The sequence below is a fragment of the Delphinus delphis genome, chromosome 1, assembly GCF_949987515.2.
Source record: "Delphinus delphis chromosome 1, mDelDel1.2, whole genome shotgun sequence".
NCBI classification, from domain to species: Eukaryota; Metazoa; Chordata; class Mammalia; order Artiodactyla; family Delphinidae; genus Delphinus; species Delphinus delphis.
The window spans coordinates 12,710,320-12,730,688 of NC_082683.1; the positions used below are offsets into that span (position 1 = coordinate 12,710,320).

Genomic DNA, 20,369 nt, shown 5'->3' on the forward strand with positions numbered 1-20,369 from the left:
TGCATTGGCGAGGAGAGAGGTCAGTGCTGTCTTCTCTATCTTCTGACAGATATTCTCAACCCCAGCGCAGACCCCATAGGACACTGGAGAGACAGACCCAGTATGAGACTCTTGCAGCCACTACCCAGGAATGTAAATTGGTGCAGCCACTATGCAAAACAATATGGAGGGTCCTCAAAAAACTAAAAATAGAGTTGCCATATGATCCAGCAATCCCACTCCTGGGCATATATCCAGACAAAGCTATCATTCGAAAAGATACATGTACCTCTATGTTCACAGCAGCACAATAGCTAAGACATGGAAACAACCTAAATGTCCATTGACAGATGAGTGGATAAAGAAGATGTGGTATAAATAAATAAATAAATAAACAAACATAATACACACACACACACACACACACACACACACACACACACACACACAATGGAATATTACTCAGCCATTAAAAAGAATGAAATAATGCCATTTGCAGCAACATGGATGGACCTAGAGATTATCATACTAAGTAAGTCAGAAAGAGAAAGACAAATACAATACGATATCACTTATATGTGGAATCTAAAGTATGACACAAATGAACCTACCTATGAACCAGAAACAGACACACAGACACAGAGAACAGCCTTGTGGTTGCCAACGGGGAGGTAGGGTGGGGGAGGGAAGGATTGGGAGTTTGGGGTTAGCAGGTGAGAACTGTTATATATAGGATGGGTAACAAGGAGGTCTTACTGTATAGCACAGGGAACTATATTCAATATCCTGAGATAAACCATAATGGAAAAGACTATACATATATAAGATATGTCAAACTGAGTCACTTTGCTGTACAGCAGAAATTAAACGCAACTTTGTAAATCAACTATACTTCAATAAAATAAAAAGGGAACCCTCTTGCAGTGTTGGTGGGAATGTAAACTGGTGCAGCCACTATGGAGAACAGTATGGAGGTTCCTCAAAAAACTAAGAATAGAATTACCATATGATCCAGCAATCCCTCTCCTGGGCATATATTGGACAAAACCATAATTCAAAAAGATACGTGCACCCCTATGTTCATAGCAGCACTAGTCACAATAGCCAAGACGTGGAAATGACCTAAATGTCCGTCAACAGACGAACGGATAAAGAAGATGTGGTACATATACACAATGGAATATTACTCAGCCATTAAAAAGAATGAAATAATGCCATTTGCAGTAACATGGATGGACCTAGAGATTATCATACTAAGTAAGTCAGAAAGAGAAAGACAAATACCATATGATATCACTTATATGTGGAATCTAAAATATGATGCAAATGAAGATATTTATGAAACAAAAAACAGATTCACAAATATAGAGAATACACTTGTGGTTGCCAAGGGGGAGGTGGGGTGGGGGAAGGAAGGAGTGGGAGTTTGGGGTTAGCAGATGTAAACTTGTAATATATAGGATGGATAAACAACAAGGTCCTACTGTATAGCACAGGGTACTATGTTCAATATCCTGGGATAAACTATGATGGAAAGGAATATGAAAAAGAATATATACATGTATAACTGAGTCACTTTGCTGTACAGCAGAAATTAAACACAATATTGTAAATCAACTATACTTCAATAAAATTAAAAAAAATATTTATGGGATGAGTAAAGAACGTATGAAACTTCACTGGCCCAGATGGAGGAAGCCTGGGTAAGTTCAGACCCACAGGGACTGGGTGACTCCCCAGCTCCTCAGCGGAGGTTGGATGCCTCAGAGGCCTCTGTGGTGCCTACTGGCACGTAGCTTGGCCATGGACACAGAGAACATATGTGTGGGGCTGCCTTGCCCTCAGGAAGGCAGGGCTGGGGCAGAGCCCCCTAAGAAGGCTGGGGGAATGGGCTCCCCTATAGGCCTGAGGACATGCCGAGAGTCTGCAGCTGGCTGCTAGGCCCCAGGCTTCTCAATGGGCTGTATTTATTTAGCTTTTTAAAGTATCCATCTCCATATAATTTAAACCAGACTTTACGTTGTTATTATAAAAGAAGTGTATGGGGGCTTCCCTGGTGGCGCAGTGGTTGAGAGTCCGCCTGCCGATGCAGGGGACACGGGTTCGTGCCCCGGTCCGGGAAGATCCCACATGCCACGGAGTGGCTGGGCCCGTGAGCCATGGCCGCTGAGCCTGTGCGTCCAGAGCCTGCGCTCTGCAATGGGAGAGGCCACAACAGCGAGAGGCCCGCGTACCGCAAAAAAAAAAAAAAAAAAAAAAAAAAAAGTAATGTATGGCCATGGCAAAAATTTAAATGCCATACAAGGGCAGAAAATGGAAAAAAGAAGCCTGGATGTGCATAGAGCAAAACCAGCAGAGCTTAAAAATGGGGTTGAGGAAAAAGTAGGAATCAACGACTTGGAGAACACAATGCTATCTATCTGCACAAGTTAAAAATACACACACGCAAACCACACCGCATGTTTCGCAAGAATCACAAGAACAGAAAGTGATGTGTTAAAACCATTGAAGTGCTCCTTCGTAGGGGAGCAGAATGGGAGTGGGGAATGCAGGATCAAAGAGAATAAATGAATGAATGAATGAACGAATGAATGAATAAATGAAAAACTAAAAACGGGAGAGGGGTTGTGCACGCACCATTACAGATGATGTGCCTTGAATTGGAAACGATTAATGCAATCTTCTGCTCCCCATGGTCCAAAAAAAAAAAGGCAAAATAATAAGAGCAAATGCTTTGGCAGTACTTCCTCTGTGGCAGGACATTCATCCTTTCCACCAACTCTGTGAACTGGGTGTCCCCATCTTGTGGATGGGAGCCACTGGGACTCGGGAACCTGCTCCATCGCTGTCCCTCTAAGGAGCTTGCTCCTTGGTGGGCTCTGTCATTGGAGTGTGTGTCTGGGAACCTGTCTCCTCATCTGTAAAATGACAGTTGTTGAAGCTTGCTGGGAGGATCACGGCTGCCTGCAGGACCCAGCCTGGGGCTCTGGCCCTGGAAGCCCCCCGTTCAGTCTGCCCTTGTAGCGAGGTACCTTTTTTGGGTTGTTCTTTTCCACCACGCCATCCCGGTCTGCATCCACATCCAAGGAGATCTCTGGGGACAGACACATGGGTGAGTTGCTGAGCCTGCCAGACTGGGTAGGCCTGGGACAGGGGGAAGATTAGGGTGGGATTAGGGTGCAGCTCACCCATTTGCTTGGTTCCCAGAAGGGGAGTGCCTTGCTGAGGGCATCTTAGCCAACCCCCTACCTCAACACCCCCCACTGTCGGATGGAAACACGAGCAGATACCGTGCAGACTGCGCAGCTCTTGGAGGGGCTGCCAGGTGGGTCAGGGATCTCTCACCCCTTTACTGTTCCTCAGTCAGTTCTGGGTGGTGGATGGGATGAGCCTCACTGGACAGATTTGGGAGCCTCGGTTCAGAGAGGCCAAGCCACATGCGCAGGGGCACACAGGTCGCATGAGCAGAACTGAAGCACATGCTGCGTCTGGTCTGAATCAAAGCTCATATTTTGAAAACTTTCATAGGATTCCCTACCTGCCTTTCCTAGTCTGCCCTAGGCGTGTGTGCATACGTGCACGTGTGTGCGTTTCTCTCCCAGAACTCCTGGTGGTCTAGGGCCCACCTCTAAGGACTGAGGGTTTTACTTTGGGTGGGAAACTGGGTCTTCAACCCCTCTTGATCTGAGGGTGCCCAAGAGGCCAGGCCACCAGATAGAGGATCCACTGCAGGGTCCCTGTTTATCCTTTCTCTTGGGGGAGGGACCTTCTCTATCCCTCGGCCTGCTGTGGGGACCGTGTGGGGCATTGAAATGAGCCCAAGGTTTAGTACCAGACGGTGCTGGGCTTCAACCTTGGTTCTCTGCTTATAAGCTGTGTGGCTTTGGGCAGGTTAGACAGCTTCTCTGAGCCCCAGTTTCTTTATCTGAAAAGTGGGGCCCTTTCCAGTTAGATGAATTGCCCTAATTGCAATGGTGGGCACTACTGCCACTTTCAGCCGGATTTTTGTTGTCGTTGCTGTGGGAGCCGTCCTGGGCACTGCAGGGTGTTAAGCAGCACCCCTGGCCTCTGCCCCCTGGATGCCAGTAACTCCCCCCAGCTATGACAACCGAAATGTCTCCAGATATTGCCAAGTGTCCTTTGGAAGGCAACATGGCTCCCTGAGTTACAGACCGACGGGGCGGGGCAGGGGAGTTGTTGGGAAGGTTATGGGCGCGACACATGAGCTAAGCTGGGTTCAGGGCCCCGAACTGCCTAGTGGGCTCGGCCTCATGCTGAGCATGACTTGCACCGAGGTAGGAGTTGGGTGGGAATGAATGGATTCCTGGGCAGTCCCCTTGGCAGGCGTGCTCTCTCCCTGAAGAGGCAGAAACATCTTCTCTCTCTCTCCTAAGTCGGGGTATTATATTCGGGGCCTCCCTTTGCCCACAGTCCGATTCCCTTTTAACCCTGGTTGTGGCTCTTCTGGGTTTTGAAGGAGGTAGGAGCGGGGGGGCTTTAAGGGCACCTGGTCCTTGGAGAGGCAGCACTCCCACCTCTGCAGCCCCACTGTCAGGCGCTATAGGAAATAGTTAAATAAACTCTTCCCATTGATCCCATTCACGTAGCAAATCACTGTTGAGCATCTACTGTGTTCCACGCACCACACAAGTCGTGGGGACCAGTGGTGGGCAATCGGGGCCCCGTGCCTGCTCCCAAGAAGCCCCCAGTCCTATGAGATAAATATTGTTCCCATTTTACAGGTGAGCAAACCCAGACTTGGAGACGTCACCTGTCAGCAAATTGGGCTGATGAGCTGGGAGGCTGGTGCAGGATAAGAATTCTAGGGAGAAAGCCAAGAAGGCGGCACCACCAGCTACTGTTAAAGAGGCTGATGTAAACTTGTAATATATAGGATGGATAAACAACAAGGTCCTGGAGCAACAATATTGATTTTGGCTCCCAGACCTTCATGAACTTTCCAGCGGGACACTCCCTAGGGAATGCTGCCTTTCGGGGAGGCTGGTTTCCTGAAGCTCCTGCCTGGGGACCGGCTGCAGACCCAGCCTCCTCCAGGAATCACTCTTTGCTTTTCAAGATAACAATCTCTCCTGCGCATATAGTTCTTTGTGGACGGTACAGCACTTCCCATGTGTGTTTTCCCTTCAATTGCCCCCCTCTCCACCCAGCCACTCGTACCATACAGATGAGGAAACAGAGACACCCAGCAGGGCATTGACCATGAAGTCCCCAGAGAGTGCAGAGCCAGGGGTCCCACTCGGGTCTCTGACTCCAGACTCCTGCCTTTGGCCGTTCCCTCCACTGTCTGAGGCTGATCTCTACCCTGGACTGTTTCCAAAACCCAAGCCTGCCTTTCAAGACCAGGACTTCCCCCCTGAAGTTCAGGGAAGTTGGCCACCTCCCCACCCTGGCAGCCGTGTGGCTTTGGTCTCTAGGCTGCAAGATGGTTCCACATCACGGATCCTGTGGTCTGTGAAAGCAGTGGGGCACAGGAGAGAAATTATGAAGCACTTCATTGTGCTTTACTTCATTACTTACTTTTTTTTTTTGGCCGTGCAGCGCAGGTTGCGGCATCTTAGTTCCCTGACCAGGGATTAAACCCAGGCCATGCAGTGAAAGCACCGAGCCCTAACCACTGGACTGCCAGGGAACTCCCCACTATGAATTTCTTAAATTAAATTTTTTAAATCAATGTAATATTTGTACAGTGCAAAAAACAAAAAAAAATCAAAGAGTACCAAATAGCTTCTAAAAAAACCCAGGAGTTCCTTGTCCAGCCCGTCCCCTCACCTGCCTGAGGCAATCTCTATAATACCGAATAACGTGCTTATTGCTCTTTCTGGGTTTATTAAATTCAGACAAGTTTCACTGACTTCCCATTATGAAATTCAGGCATTGCGTAATGGGGCTCCCTTATCGCCCACCTCCCGACCTCCCACAGTGCTCGACACGTTCTCTCTTATGACCCATGACCCAACTTCACAGTCAACTGGAATGGCTTCCTCTCCCCTCCACCCTCCCTCAGAAACACCCTCAAGCTATAAGCCATCCCTCAAGGACTTCTCCCCTTCAAAGCTTCCCCCAATGTCCAATTTATCTAGATTCCAAGGGATGGTCTTTGTGGGGACGGGAGCAGGGCGGGCATGGTCTGCGCAGGGCTCTGGCCTCCCGGGATGGCTCTGTCTTCCCTGGGGAAGGAGGGAGAGGACATCTGTTTCAGGGCCTCTGGGGTCCAGACATTTCCCAGAGGCTCTGAATCCTACCTCAGCTCCCCAGAATAGCCCCAGGTGTCAGGTGGCACCTGGGGTATGGGGCAGATTAACTGGAAATGTCACTGGGATTGGGTTCAAGGCAGTCTGCCCTGAGAATCAAAACACTGCCTCGGCTTCGACACAGAGGCATAAGAGTTTTGGCGGGCTTCCGGCCCCCCATGGACAGTGGCAGGGTGCCGGGCCTTCTTGCCTAACTGGGCAGCTTGGGGAGGAAGGATTCTCTTCCCCAACAGCCAACTAGGGCAGTTATCCTCAGCTCTCCGGAGGGGATGCAAGGAATGAGGGCCTTAGCTGATGCTAAAAATTCTCAAGGCTCCTGTACATGTACTGCTCTCATTGCCAGGACCACAGCAAAGAGGGTGAGATTATTCCTCCCTCCGAGATCCCTCCCCTCCCACTTTCCCCCTTAACCTGGAGGGCTTGGCAAATCAGCCCTAACTGGGGGCTCAGAGGCCCTCAGGGACAAATGAGCTCAAAACTCTCATTTTATAGCTGGGAAAAAGGAGGTCTAGAGAATTCCCTGGGGGTCCAGTGGTTAAGACTCTGCAGTTCCACTGCCGTGGGCCCGGGTTCAATCTCTCGTTGAGGAACTAAGATCCTGCAAGCTGTGTGGTACAGCCAAAAAAAAAAAAAAAAAAAAAAAAGAGGTCTGGAGGGGGAGGGCACATAACAGGTTTTTGGCAGGACTGGGACCAAGACCCACAGTCTGATTTGGCCAAGGGCATTATAGTTTCGTTCTCGAATCCCAGGAGGAAGACTGAGGCACGGGAAGGTTCTTCAGCTTCATCCAGGCAGAGGGAAAATGGACGGCCCCAAGAGGAAGGGAGGAAAGCAAAGAGCATCGACTGCGCACCTAGCCCACGCCAGGCCCTCGGGATGCACCACCCCACTGAACCCTTGTAAACACTGTGCAGGAGTTCACCGTGAATCGCATTTTGCGGATGAGGAAACAGGCTCAGGGTGGTGGTCACAATGTGGCTGGACGAGGCAGAGCCAGAACACTGTCCACTCTGAAGTCAGGGGTGTTTTTGGCTCAGCGTGGACTCAGCACAGAACTAGGGTGAGACAGACTCAGATACATCCTTGGGGGCAGCCCCACCATCCTGGGACATTCAGAGCGTTCCTGCCTCTGAGGTGTTGCCCCTGCATGATTACTCAGAGCATGGGGCTCAGGGGCTCCTGGGGTAGATGCCTGAGGGAATATGGGACCCGGAGGGGTCAGATAGACCAGTGGGTCTCAAAAGAAACCCAATTTTCACTAGGATTGCTGGTGGAACAGGAAACGCAAGTTCAATGGGGTGAGTTTTTTATAAAGCTTTATTTCTGCAATGTAAACGACTGTCTTTTGTTCTGAGATTATGCCCTGCCTACTCTTTAGGTGTTAAAATGATGGTGATAATTGACGGTAAATGGTTTTATTCCTGTCTTTTCTTTCTGGCCAAGTGTCAAAATGGTCAGGTTTACTATTTTTTGGTGGCGGGGGGGGGGAAGAGGGGACACTTCACTGACCCACGGAACCTAAATATCTGGAACTTGGGGCAGTTAAAGAAATCATTGTTCAGTGAGAGCACAGCCTCGGAACCCCAGAAGGATGAGCCTGGTCATTCATCACGTGCGGATTTGGTATCTTCGGACTCTCATGCCTCCGAGCACAAGCTTAGAGTCTCCTAGCAGAGCCCTGCCTCCTCACAGTGCACTGTTTTGCCATCCATCCCGAGTCTGCCATGCTTTAGGGTGGAAGTCTCGTTAGTGGTGTCGTCAGCCCCTGGGCATCTCCCTTCTCTGCCAGGCCTCTGGCCACTGCCCTTCCTGCTAATGTCCTCAGATGTCCTTGTCTCTGTGGGGTTAGGTTTCCTCAGGGACGGTCACCTGAGACAATCTGGGGGCACTGTGTGCCCGTGAGGTGGACACACGTGCCAGCCCTCAGCTGCGACCCGGGAGGCTTGGGTTTCATCTCCCAAGGCCCCCCGAGGTTGTCCTGAGGAACCCCCCACCCCCAAGGCCAGGTACTCACTCCCTCGGTGCGGAAAGAAGGGCAGGTGGCCAGCAGTGAAGCCCGTTTGGGAATAAGCTCAGAAGCAGGAGAGCACTGCTGTTGAGCCTGCTTCAGTGGCTAAAGACACAGGGTTGGAGAAGGAGGGGCTGGCTTGGGAACTAGTTGTTTTGTGGGGACAGTTCTGAGACCCCTGGAGGATGTGAGATAATTGAAATGGTGGGGTGTCCCACAAACCACTTTCAGGGTTTGTGGGCTCAGGTAAGTTTTTGTTCGTTTTATTTTTTCTAGGAGCCTTGATTTTTCTCATCTGTAAAATGGGGACAATACTAGTGTGCATTCTCAGAATAGATGTAAGCATAGATTGAGATCATGATAGTAAACCACTTAGTACTGAAGCCTGGCACACTGTAGGTGCTCAGTAAATGCCACCTCTTCACCAAAGTCCCGGACACAGAGCAGGTGTTCAGAAAATAGACATTGTTATTTTTAAAGCACTCAGCACACAGTTGACTCTCAGTAACTGGTAGTTCCCTCCCCCTGACATGCGGCCACTCTATCAATGTGAAACTGAAGCTGGATGGACAAAATGACCCACTGAAATGTCGCCCTGGCTTAAACATTATCTGATTTAAAATTTAAAAAAGTAATACCTCCACTGCAGAGGAGTCGAGTGAATGAAGCTGCAGAAGACCACAACCTACGTGCCCTGGCATCCAGGGCAGGGGAGTGCATTGCAAATGGGAAGAACCCAGGAGGGGAATGATCCTGAGTTCTGGACCCAACCTGCCACTGAGTTGCTGTGTGACTTTGAACTAGTTCCCTAACCTCTCTGGGCCTCAGTGTCCTTGTGAATCAAATGAAGGGCTTGGACTAGGTGAGTTAAGGACCCAGGCTGCATCTTTGTGTCCCTGGGCTGGGTCTGGGGAAGGCAAGTGTGTAGCTTGGATTGTTGAGGATAGCACAGGTTTTGTAGACAGGTCATTCCCCTCACTATGAGAGTCAAGTTCTTCTCCAGGCTGCAGGGGAGAGGCGGGAGAGGAACAGACTTTGCTCTTTCTCCTCCATGGCCCCCAGAGCCTGCGATGCGGACCCTGACATTGGGGTGAGTTGCTGGCAGACCAAGGCATGCCTCCTCCTGCAGCATCCCCACCCCAGGACATAAGGGCCTGGGCACGTGTGGCATCACTTTTCGGGCCTGCATTATTCAGAGGAAGCTCTGAGTGCCAGGTCAGCAGCACTGAAAACAGCCCAAGTGTCGCTGAGAAGAGCAGCAATGCCAGCCCCTGGGGAACAAAGGCACCCAGGCCATAGCCATGTCAACTCACCAATGGCCGTGAGGAAGAGCCCAGCCTGGTCGATGGGGGTGACCCCATCCTCCTCATAGTAGTTGACGGTGACCTTGACAGGGAGGGGACACATTGGGAGGGAAAGAAGGGCAGAGATCACAGATCACAGGCAGGAAGATCTGCAACGACCACCTCCCTCCCTCACACCTCACAGCCTGTCAAGCTGACCCTCTCTAAACATCTGAACCCTCTCCTCCAGGAAGTACTCCTGGGTTGGTGGGCTGTTTTTCTCAGATTATCCAACTAGATATGGGACTCCCCTTTCTCAGAGTGCATCTGCATGGTGCATTCTGCTGCTTGTGGGGGCCGCACATCTGCCTTGGTGTGTGTCTAGCTGCCGCCAAGCAACGACGGGGCTTAGGTTGCTCTTACTGGATAACGCCCAGCGTCATCAATGACACGGGGCACACAGTGAAGTTCATAATTAGAGAACTTAGGGAAGAGAGAGTCTGGTCTCGGCTCCAGCACTTGGGCAAATCATTTTGCTGCGTGGGCGCTCAGCATCCCGTCTGATACACGATGAGACCAAGGATGTTTGTGGCTGTAACTTCCAATGATTCTAATAGTTCGTCATTCAGCAGCACACGATTTTAACCTGCCATGAAGTCATCATTCTATGATCTAACAACAGGCTGTCTAATACCATAGCCACTAGCTGCGAATGTTTATTGAGCACTTGAAACGTAGCAAGTCCGAACTGAGATGTGCTACAGTCGTGAAATGCACAGCAGATTCAGACTTGATGTGAAAAAAGAATGTAAGCTAGTTACTTTTTTTACATTGATATCATGTTGAAATGATAATATTTTGATGATGGAGTTAAGGAAAAAATATCAAAATTAAGTCCCCCTGTTTCTTTTTGCTCTTTTAATGTGGTTGTTAGAAAACATAAAATGACGCGTGTGGCCCTCATGCTGCTTCAATCAATAGCGCTGGTCCAGCCTGTCTTGATGCCAGCACCGTCGGTCCCCAGTTCCCGCGGCCCTCGCAGGGGCGCCTCCCCGGCCACGGTACCTTGTCGCTGCTGGCCTCGGCGCTCGCCTGGCTCATGGTGAGCCGCAGCGTGGTGCTGGGCGAGAGAGGCCAGCGCTGCTTGCCATCGGCGGCCACCTCCTCAGGCTGCCTGTCGTGCACCACCTCCACCTGCACGCGCTCCGAGTGCTTCAGGCTGAAGGTCTGGGCCCCGGCTGGGGCCGCGCTGTATGGAGAGAGGAGGGCGGTCACGGGGATTCCTGGGCAGGTGGGACAAGGGGCTTCAGGAGAAGACTCCTGGAGGGACGAGGCTGTAAGGACACTCCCAGGCTGCCTGGTCTCCCTAGGGACCCAGCTATACTGTAATCACCTGGTAGTGAAGAGGGCACTTGTTAAAACTACAGATTCCTTAAGTGGGGGAAGGGATAAATTAAGAATTAGGGATTAACCGCTACACAGTACTATATGTAAAATAAATAAACGACAACGACTTACTGTATAGCACAGGGAACTATATTCAATATCTTGCAATAAGCTACAATGGAAAAGAATTTGAAAAAGACTATATATACACATATACGTGTACATATAACTGATATAAATGAATCACTTTGCTGTACACCTGAAACATAGTAAATTGACTATACTTTAATTTTTTAAAAAATCACTGTATTCTAATGAAAACATCTTTTGGCCTAAAAAAAAAAATTACCGATTCCTTGGGCCAATCCTGTACCCACTGAGTCAGAATGTTCCAGGGTGGGGCCTGGGGATCTGAATTCTTAACACGCTTCCTCGTGTTTCTGACAGGCAACCAGCTTGGGAGCCACCTGATACTGTATGGGTGGAGGTCTGAGGCTCAGACAGAGGAATGAGTTTGCTCCAAAGAGAGTGCCAGGCCTAGAACCCTGTCTCCCAACCCCTGTCCAGCGTCTGAGCTGAAGGCCAGGAGACCTCGGCTGATAGAGAGGAGGCAGGTGTCAAAGCGCTGGGTTTGCACAGAGAAGAAGCCTGGAACTCGGGTCTTCAAGGGGCAAGCGTGGGCTGGCTCTTTCACAAAGACCCCTACTTTCTGTCACAGCTTTCACAGCTTGGAATTCTCTCTGAGAGTCATTCCTTGGGGCTCTGGAGTGGTTTTCTATTGAAAGGGAAATAACTTTGGAATTCTTGAAAAGCCATCAAGATTTCAGGGCAGAAAACGAACTGGTTTGAGCTGCTTGCTATGGACTGAATGTTTCAGTCTTCCCAAATTCAGACAATGAAGTCCTAACTCCCAATCTGATTGTAGTTGAAGACAGCGCTTTAGAAGATAATTAAGGTTAAATGAAGTCATGAGAGTAAGGTCCTAATCTGATAGGATTGGTCATCTTGTAAGAAGAGGCAGAGGGAGGAGAGGGGGAGAGAGAGAGGGAGAGACAGTGATCTCTCGTGCACCGAGGAAGGGCCATGTGAGCCCACAGCCAGAAGGCGGCTGGCTGCAAGCCAGGAAGAGAGTCCTCACCAGAACCCAACCATGCTGGTACCCTGATCTCAGACTTCCAGCCTCCAGAACTCTGAGAAATAAATTTTGTTTTTAAGCCACTGATCCTGTGGCATTTTGTTTCGGCAGCTCAAGCAGATTAAGACACTGGCTTAAGGGGAGATAACAGGCAGGATGGGGAGATAGAGGAGGAAGGTACCCAGGCCTGACAGTTTTGCTAAATCTCCAGCCCCCCGTCTGAAGGTTCCTAAAGGCTGAAAAGGGCTCAGAGGGATTTGGGTGGATTCTCATGGGATTTGGGACTAAGATACAGGTACAAGTGTCTGCCTCAAAGGCACGTCTGCTATTTTGAAGGTCTGGTGTTCCTGGGCTCCCGAAGAGTCCTCCACTGTGATCGGGCATCAGGATCATCAGGGGGTGCCGTTTAAATCTTCACTGTTTTGAAGGCTACAGATCTGTGGATCCCATTCCCAGAGAGTTTGGCTGGCATGCCTGAGGGGCAGCTGAAGTTGTAAACAGTGACCAGGGTTGAATGAGAGCTTTGGGCCAGTGGTTCTCAAGGTTCAGGAGCAGTAGCAGTGGCAGCAAAAGCATTACCCAGAGGGCTCGTCGAAACACGGATTGCCTGGCCCCTTCTCAGCATTTCGGAAATTCAGTAGGTCTGGAGTGGGGCCTGAGAGTTTGCATTTCTACCACGTGTCCAGGAACTGCTGGTGCCGCTGGTCCAGGGGCCACACTTTGAGAACCACTGGTCTAGATGTGCAGCAACGCACTCTGGTGCTTAGAGCCCTGGGATGAGATGGCCAAGGCCCTGAGTGTGAGTTTGCAAAGGCCCCCAGGCAGGGTCTCTTCGATCCAGGCCATAGACTGTGGGAGTTACTGGCAAAGACCACTGGTCTCGGGCATTGGCAGGAGAGACCACTGGGCAATGGTCAGGCAGCCTGTGTCCAGGGCTGGGAAAGGAGCTTGTAAGAGAAGCTCCAGAACCACTCTGTTTCTTGTCTGTCCCCTTCTAAACTCCTCAGCCCATCATGGGGACACTTGTTGGCTGTGGTCTGCTGCCCTCCATTCACATCCAGCATTAGGAGAGGCACAGAGTCTGGGTAGAAACACTGGATTGGGAGCACATGTGCAAAAGATATGGGTTCAAGCCCAATTTTGCCGCTGACTTGCCGAGGGGGTCTTGAGTCTGTCCCTCGCTCCTTCTGAGTGTCTACTTGCCGACCCATAAGATGCAGGACGACCGCCCATCCCTCCTGTCTCTCTTTGTTCGGCGGGGACGGGGGAACGGGGTGCCTGCATTTTGCCTCATGGTGTTACCCTGGGTGTCTGTCTTCCTCTGCATTGTAAGCCCGCAAGGGCAGGGTCTGGTCTCCTCTAGGGCCTAGCACACGGCTGGCACATCACACACACTCAGCAAAGAGGGTGGAGCTGAGCAGGACACAGGTGAACCTTTTAGCAGCTCCAGGCAGCAAATCCCAAAAGGAGGTGTGGGTACCCAGGTGAGATGCTCTTAGGTGGCACATGGATGCACAATTTAAAAGAAGACTTATGTATTTATTAAATGTATTATCTTTTATGGCAAGTGATAAAGGTTGGGCATTTATGGTAATCATATAAGATCTCCACTTAAAGTTATAACAAAAATAAGAGTTGGTTTAAAGAAAATTTTTAAGTTAATGGTACTAGAGGTAGAATATGCTTTTGGTAAAAATTACGGGAGTCTGGGCAGTTGTAGGCTCAGATCTAGGAAACATTCCCCTAGTGCAAGTCCTGGGTTTGACCATCAACCTGCTGGTGGCCTTGGGCAAGGCGTTTCTCCTCTCTCAATTTCACCAAGTGTAAAATGAGAGAATGGGACCAGGTCAGAGGTGGCTGGAGTCTGGGGAGCACAGAGCGGGCAGGCCTGGACAAAGGGGTAGGGAGGAGGTGCTGAAAAGCTGGGGATCTCTCTGCCAGATCCCCACCCTCCCTTTAAGCAGAGTCACGTTATTTCATCTTGTCTCATATAATGGGTTTCTGCATACAACTCTATTTAGAAAAAATGGCTTTATAAACTCACAGGGCAGGAAATCTTTAGGGCCTCGATTCTGACAATAGTGAGATATAAGTGATGCTTCCTGCCACCCTCATTCCTCTGAGCCAGTTAGAAACTAGAGGAGGCTGCAGAGGCTCGGGGGTTAATGCCCCACCCACACTGGAGCTCTGGGGACTCACACCCTCCCACCCCAGCACCAGTCCTGCTCTGAGCTGAGCAAACAACTATTCTTCCAGCAGCCCTGGCAGAAGCAACAAAGGCATCTATTGTCCCCCGTGGCTGTCCCCCGTGGCTCCGGATGGCTGCCTCCCTCCCTCCCCAGGAAGAACCTCTCAGAATCCCCTGCAGAAACCCAAGAGCCAGGGGCTGCCGCCACCTTGACTGTCCCTGGATGCTGCAGGGAGGGGCCTAGGAAGTTACGGAGGGAACTAGAGCAGGGATGGTGGTGGCCATGACCTCCTGCTTATGGAAAAGAGGCTAAAGATATGTAGATGGAAGGACAGGCTAGGACCACATCTGCACTGCCCCCCATAGCCCAGTACCCAGGACGTGACCATGCTCAATATATATTCTGGGAATAAACGAATGAATGGACCCACCCTTCTTGGTTTCCCAAACTGTATTACCAGAGTGATTAAAAAAAAAAAAAAGAAATCAGGTTACCTGCCTGCTTGAAAATACTCAATGGCTCTTCAGTGTCTACCAAACAATAAATCCAAACTCTGTAGCCTGGTATCCGCCCAGCAGCATTTAGCCACCGCATCTCAACTGGACTCCCCAGCCTCACTTCCTGCAACTCCTCCCACCCTCTCAACTCCCTGCATGGTTTCATCTCACCATGCATTTTGCATATGCTGCTCCTTCTACCTGTAGTGCTTTCCCCTGACTTCTCTGCCTGGCAACTGCCCATCCCTCTCTGACGACTCAATTGATTTGTCTCCATCCATGTTTATTTCCCCTTGTGGCAGTTTATCTCCTTGAAGGTAGAGATTGGATTTTCTTTTTGTTCCAGCACCTGGCTTAGCACAGACACACGGTAAGTAAATGTTTGCTGCAGGAAGGGCTGGAAGAGAGGACTTGCTTATGTGGTCACTCATTCACTCAACATGTATTTATTGAGCACTTACTATGTGCCAGGCGTATACTAGGTCCTGGGGGGTAGAGCAAAAAAGATAATATGTTCCCGGGGCCCATGGAGCAAATGTTCCAGTGGAAGAGAAGGACTTCCGACGGATTACACAATTATGTGATTACAGCTGTGAAAATTGCTCTAAAGGAGACGTATGGGGTTCCATGAAGCCCTCGCCTGGAGGTCGAGAAAGGATTCGTGGAGGAAATGGCACATTTGAGTTGAGGTTTAAATTTTACACTCTAAACGATAGTTAAGAATTAGTTAAATCAGTGGTTCTTAAATTCGAGTTGCATCGGCAACACCTGAAGAGCCTGTTAAAATACAGGTTGTCGGGCTACCCCCAGAGTTTCTGATTCAGCAGATGGGGTGGGTGGGGCCAGAGAAACTGCATTTCTCTCCCCCCCCCCCAACTTTACTGAGGAAAAACTGACAAATATAATTGTATGTATTTAAAGTGTATGACAGGATGACTTGATACACATATACAGTGGGAGCAAAGTGCGTTGCTAACAAGCTCCCAGGTGATGCTGCTGCTGCTGGTCTGGGGACCAGTGTGAGAACCGCTGAATTTGGACAAAGCGAAGAGAGGAAGAGGAGCAGGGACTTCCAGGCAGCAAGGACAGCCTGGGTGATGGCCTGAGGTGGAAGCTAGCCCAGCATGTTCAACAAACTGGAAGGAGGTAAACGTGGCTGGAGTTTGGGAGCAAAGGGGAGGGAGAGGGGTGGGGGGAGAGGACCCAGATCATGGCAAGGAGCTGGCCATTCTCCTGCGGGCACCGAGGCTTCTGAGCAGGGGAGACGTGATCATTTTTGCACTGCAGACAGATCCACCAGGGTGCAGGGTGGGCAATGGATTCAGGAGTCAACCAAAGGAACATTGAGCAAGACTGGAAAGTAGTGTCAGATGTATTGATAGAAGAGGGATGTTCACTGTGCCTGGCCCAAGAGAATTCTGGGTGTTGTGACCTAATATCTGCTCAGCCCCACAAATGCTGTGTGGCCTCTAGGGAGCCAGTCAGCCTCTCTGGTCTTCGCTCAGTCAGTGGGGAGGGTCACCAGCTTGGCCTTGCGGGGCTGGGATGCTCACTCAGCCTGGGACTCGAGGGCATTACGTGCCTGCTGCTCGCTGGCACCTGGCTCTCCCAGCTTGTCCGCCTGCCCTGGGCCTTGTTAACACCAGCGGGGCTTACTCCACAGTGAGCCCAGCTCCTGGCAGGCTGGGTTTAACACCCTGTCCTTGGGTCTTTGCAGGAATCGGAGGGGGTCTGTGGGTGCCAACCTGGCGTGCAACCCCATGGCGAGCACCCTCCAGGAGCCGCCTGGTGTGGTGGTAGCTGGAGGCCTGGGGTGGGTAGCTGGTCTGGACAGGGATGGGTGAAGACGAAACATGACTTTTGTCTTCAGCCAGCCTTCTTCTGTGCCTGGTAAGCTCAGCAGCCTCTCTCACTAGGCACTGGTGCCTCCAGCTGCCCAAGGTCCCTCTGCTGAGGGAAGAAACAATCTAATCTATGGTCACTCCCTCTGCAGACACCTTCAATGACTCCCTCCTGCCTGCAGAACAAAGTTTAACACCTGAGCCTGGCATTCAAAGCCCCAGTTTAAATGTATCCGCCCTCTAGTCTTACACTCCAGGCTACAGAAACTATGCCCTTTCTGCCCCCACGTGTCCCGACTTTCTTGCCAGGTACACTTGCTCCTGCATGGCCTGTCCTGGTCACACTGTGAACCCCTGTCCACCCTTCAGCTAGGTTGCCACCTCCTCCAGGGAGTCTTCCCTGATCCTATTATGATCCAGGACTCATCTCTCCCTCCCTTTGCTGGTGCTTCAAACAACACTTAACACTTGTTCAACATTTCTCTCCCATGAACGTTATAAACTTTCTGAGGCCATAGTTCATTATTATTTGTTTTGATAATATTATAATAAACCCAATACTAACTCCTGATAACCACTTACTGAGTATTATGTACCAGGCACTGTTTCATGCCCTTGGCCCACGTGACCTCAGTCCATCCTTTCGATAACCCCACGAGGCCTGTATTAATGTCATCCCATTTTACAGATGAGCATGTTGAAGCCCACAGAGGGCAAGCACCTGCTCTGAGTCTCAGGGACAGCCTGAGATGGGCAGGGTGTGGGGTAAACTCAAGTGCTCTGAGCTCCGGGCCTGGTTGCTCTGTTCCTGGGAGAGGATCCAGAGGTTACAGTCCTCCTTAAAGGTCCTTCAGGTAGGGACACCTGGCGGGGGAGGGGGACTGTCAGGTCTGGCTCAGGAGAGGATCAAATGAGAAGCCCCCTACTTATATTGCACGTGGGGCTCAGAGGTCCAGAGAGGGGAGACCAAAGGCTGGCTTCCTGCCCTGGGCTCCTGGGTGAGTGACCAGCATAAGCAGGCTTGGGCCAGTCAAAGCCCCAGGCATGGGGTTGGGCCCGGCTGGGCAAGACAGAGCTGTCTCCGAAAACTGGCCTCCCCCAAAGTTGAACAGGTGTGCCTGTCCAGCCGGGGGTGGGCACTGGGGTGAGCCCCTGCCACTGTGCTCAGGCCCTGTGGGTAGGGAGGCAAGGCTCTCAGGGACCCCAGCCGTGCAGGGGGCTGTGGGCTCGAACCACAGGTGCCAGCTGCCCCTTAGGACCCTGCCGCTGCCCGGGAGCCAGCCTGATGCCCAGGCCCTGGAGCAGCTCCTGGCAGGGCTTCCTTTGTAGAGTCGAGGGCTCTGGGTGTTGTTCTAATTTATGGGGCCACCTGACCTGGCCTGAATGCCACCTCCTGTCATTCTCTCAGGAGCAAGTGCTGCTCTGGCCAAACTTGGCCACATGCCCTTGACCTTCCACTGGCCCGTCCAACGGTATCCATCCCTTGAGGCCGGGGGTGGAGAGCCCAGTGACAGGCCAACGATAGGCCAGTCCACATGCATCCCTGGCCACAGCCATCCATCCATTCAGCCAGCCAAGGGGCCCTTCAGTGACTTGAGGGCAGGAAGCTCACAGGAAGAAGGAAGACAGTGAGCAGGCAGAGGACGAGCCTAAAACACGAGCCCTAGCAGGCGGCCCGGCAGAGAGTCACGGGCCTGGTCTCCACACTACCGCCATTTACCAGCCGTGCCATCTTGGACAAACATCCCTTACCTCAGTTTCCCCCAAAATAGTACCTAACTCATAAAGTTGTTGTGAGGTTTAAACACATGTAAATTATTAAGTACACGTGAGATGCGTGTGCAAGGTGCCCAGGAGGCTGCCTGGTACAGAATAAGTTAGCTAGTAATATTAAGTAAATAGTAAGATCTGCAAAGATAAAAACAATAGTCAGGAGGTAGGGAGTGACTGGGGCTTTGGGTCGGGCACTGCGAAATGGGGTGGAGTCAAGAAAGCTGCTTGGAGGAGGTCACTTGAGCTGAGACTTGCCCGGCTCGCAGAGGTCTGGGGGACAGTGTTCCAGGCAGAGGGAACAGCACCTGCAGAGGCCCTGAGGTGGGGATGAGGGGGGCGCATTCCAGGGCCAAGAGCATCCACAAAACCAATGTGGCCGGAGTGGAATGCGCGCAGGGGAGTCAGCAGGAGATGGGGCCTGGCACCCTACGGGGAGGCGCCACGTCCTCGTTGCTTCAGGCCGGACTGCTGACCCTCCCTGGCCTTTGCCTAAGGATACCTTCTAAAACACTCAGACCAACCAAGAGACAGAGAGAGGGGGTCTGAGTGAGTTGAGGGAGTGAGATGGGGATGAATTTAGATTCGGCAGGTTCTCCAAAGCAGGATATGGAACTGCCCCATGCCCCGTTTTTCCAGCATTTTGCTGTGCTGACGTCTAGGAATTCCTGCCCTGGTACCACCTTTCCTATCTTCTGCCAGAAAGTGATGGGCAAGACCCTGCCGGGAGAAATGGCTGGCTAGCCTCTGCCTTAGGGTATCTCAGAGAAAGGGGCACAGGATCACCCCTACTTCCTACCTCATGGGCTCATCACGAGTCAAATGTAACCAGGAGAAAGCCCTGGAGAGGCAAGAGATAGTTGATACCATCGTCTCTGCTCTGAAGCTCCTGCAGACCTCAGGGTATGGGTCCTGACCTCTCTCCACCAGGGAGAAGGGGACACCGGCCCAATGGAGAACTCTCACGCCCCAGGACAGACACGTGAACCAGGGAGGGATAGGAGAAGCTGTCTGCACAGCCTAGTCTGCGGGAGAGTCAGGCAGAGCGCGATCACCCCGTTAATTTACTCCGAGGCTGCCCCTTCTCCAATCCCTCCAGGCTCGGGGGGTGTCCGGCCGAGGTGAGCGGGGAGGGTGAAACCGACATGGGGGTGCCGCTCACTCAATGTCCTCTCTCCAACTCCAAGCCAGAATCAGATGGGGACCCCGGCCAGCCCCAGTGGAGAAACGGCTGCCAGCTAAAGGGACCATCAGGGGAGATTGTGCGGGGACAAGGCGTACATGTGCCAGACCTAAGATAAGTACACTTCGGGGTGGTAGAAGGAAACAGCAAGTATCTTCAACAGTGATCGCCAAGGAAATCTCCAGAAAAAAAATCCTACTTCCTTCTTTCTGCGCATCTATTTATAGCTTGCCATTACTCAGAATGTGGCTGGGTCAGGTCATCATCCCCAAAGGACCAGTTTTGCTGGGAGAGGGAGGGTGACCCTCAGGGCCTGCTGAGGAAGGGGCAGGCGAGGCCCCTGCTGTGTGTCTGGAGGGGAAGGAGGTCGTGTGTACATCTCAGGAAAGGCGGCCCAGAGCCCTTGGGAAAAGGGGTGGGTGTTGAGGTCTCTTCACTTGCCTCTGTGACTCAGGAGTGAGGGGTCAAGACACTACTCCCTCACTAACTAGGCCCAGGGTCCACCAGACCTTGTCCCTTGGTGTCTCCTTGGAGATTGGAGCCCCTGGGGCATCATGTGGGGTCTTGGGTCAGGACCTATGTCTGGGTGGGGACGGGCTCAGTGGGAAGTGGAGGGTCAGTTGGAAGTGGGTGAAGTCTCCGGGGGCAGTGGGCTCATGGCCTGGGTGGAGGGTGGGAGGGACACATGCTGAGAGGTGCACCCAGTTCAACCTGCTAGTTTTAGGGTCACACAGGCTGGAGTGGAGATTCAGAGCCTGAGTTCTGACCCACACAGAACTAGACCTGAGTCCTGTGTGATATCAGGCAAATGGCTTCACCTCTCTGA

At 51.4% G+C, this 20,369-nt stretch overlaps 1 protein-coding gene across 1 annotated transcript in view; it reads right to left on the reverse strand.

Moving 5' to 3' along the window:
* LOC132439796 (protein-arginine deiminase type-2) overlaps positions 1-20,369 on the reverse strand; it is a 43,836-nt gene that overhangs the window by 20,744 nt on the left and 2,723 nt on the right. Inside the window, exons 2-4 of the mRNA XM_060034503.1 lie at positions 10,608-10,791; positions 9,573-9,645; positions 3,012-3,073 (exon numbers count right to left, since the gene is read on the reverse strand). Coding sequence (XP_059890486.1) covers positions 3,012-3,073; positions 9,573-9,645; positions 10,608-10,791 — 319 coding nt within the window. The remainder of the gene's footprint in view (positions 1-3,011; positions 3,074-9,572; positions 9,646-10,607; positions 10,792-20,369) is intronic.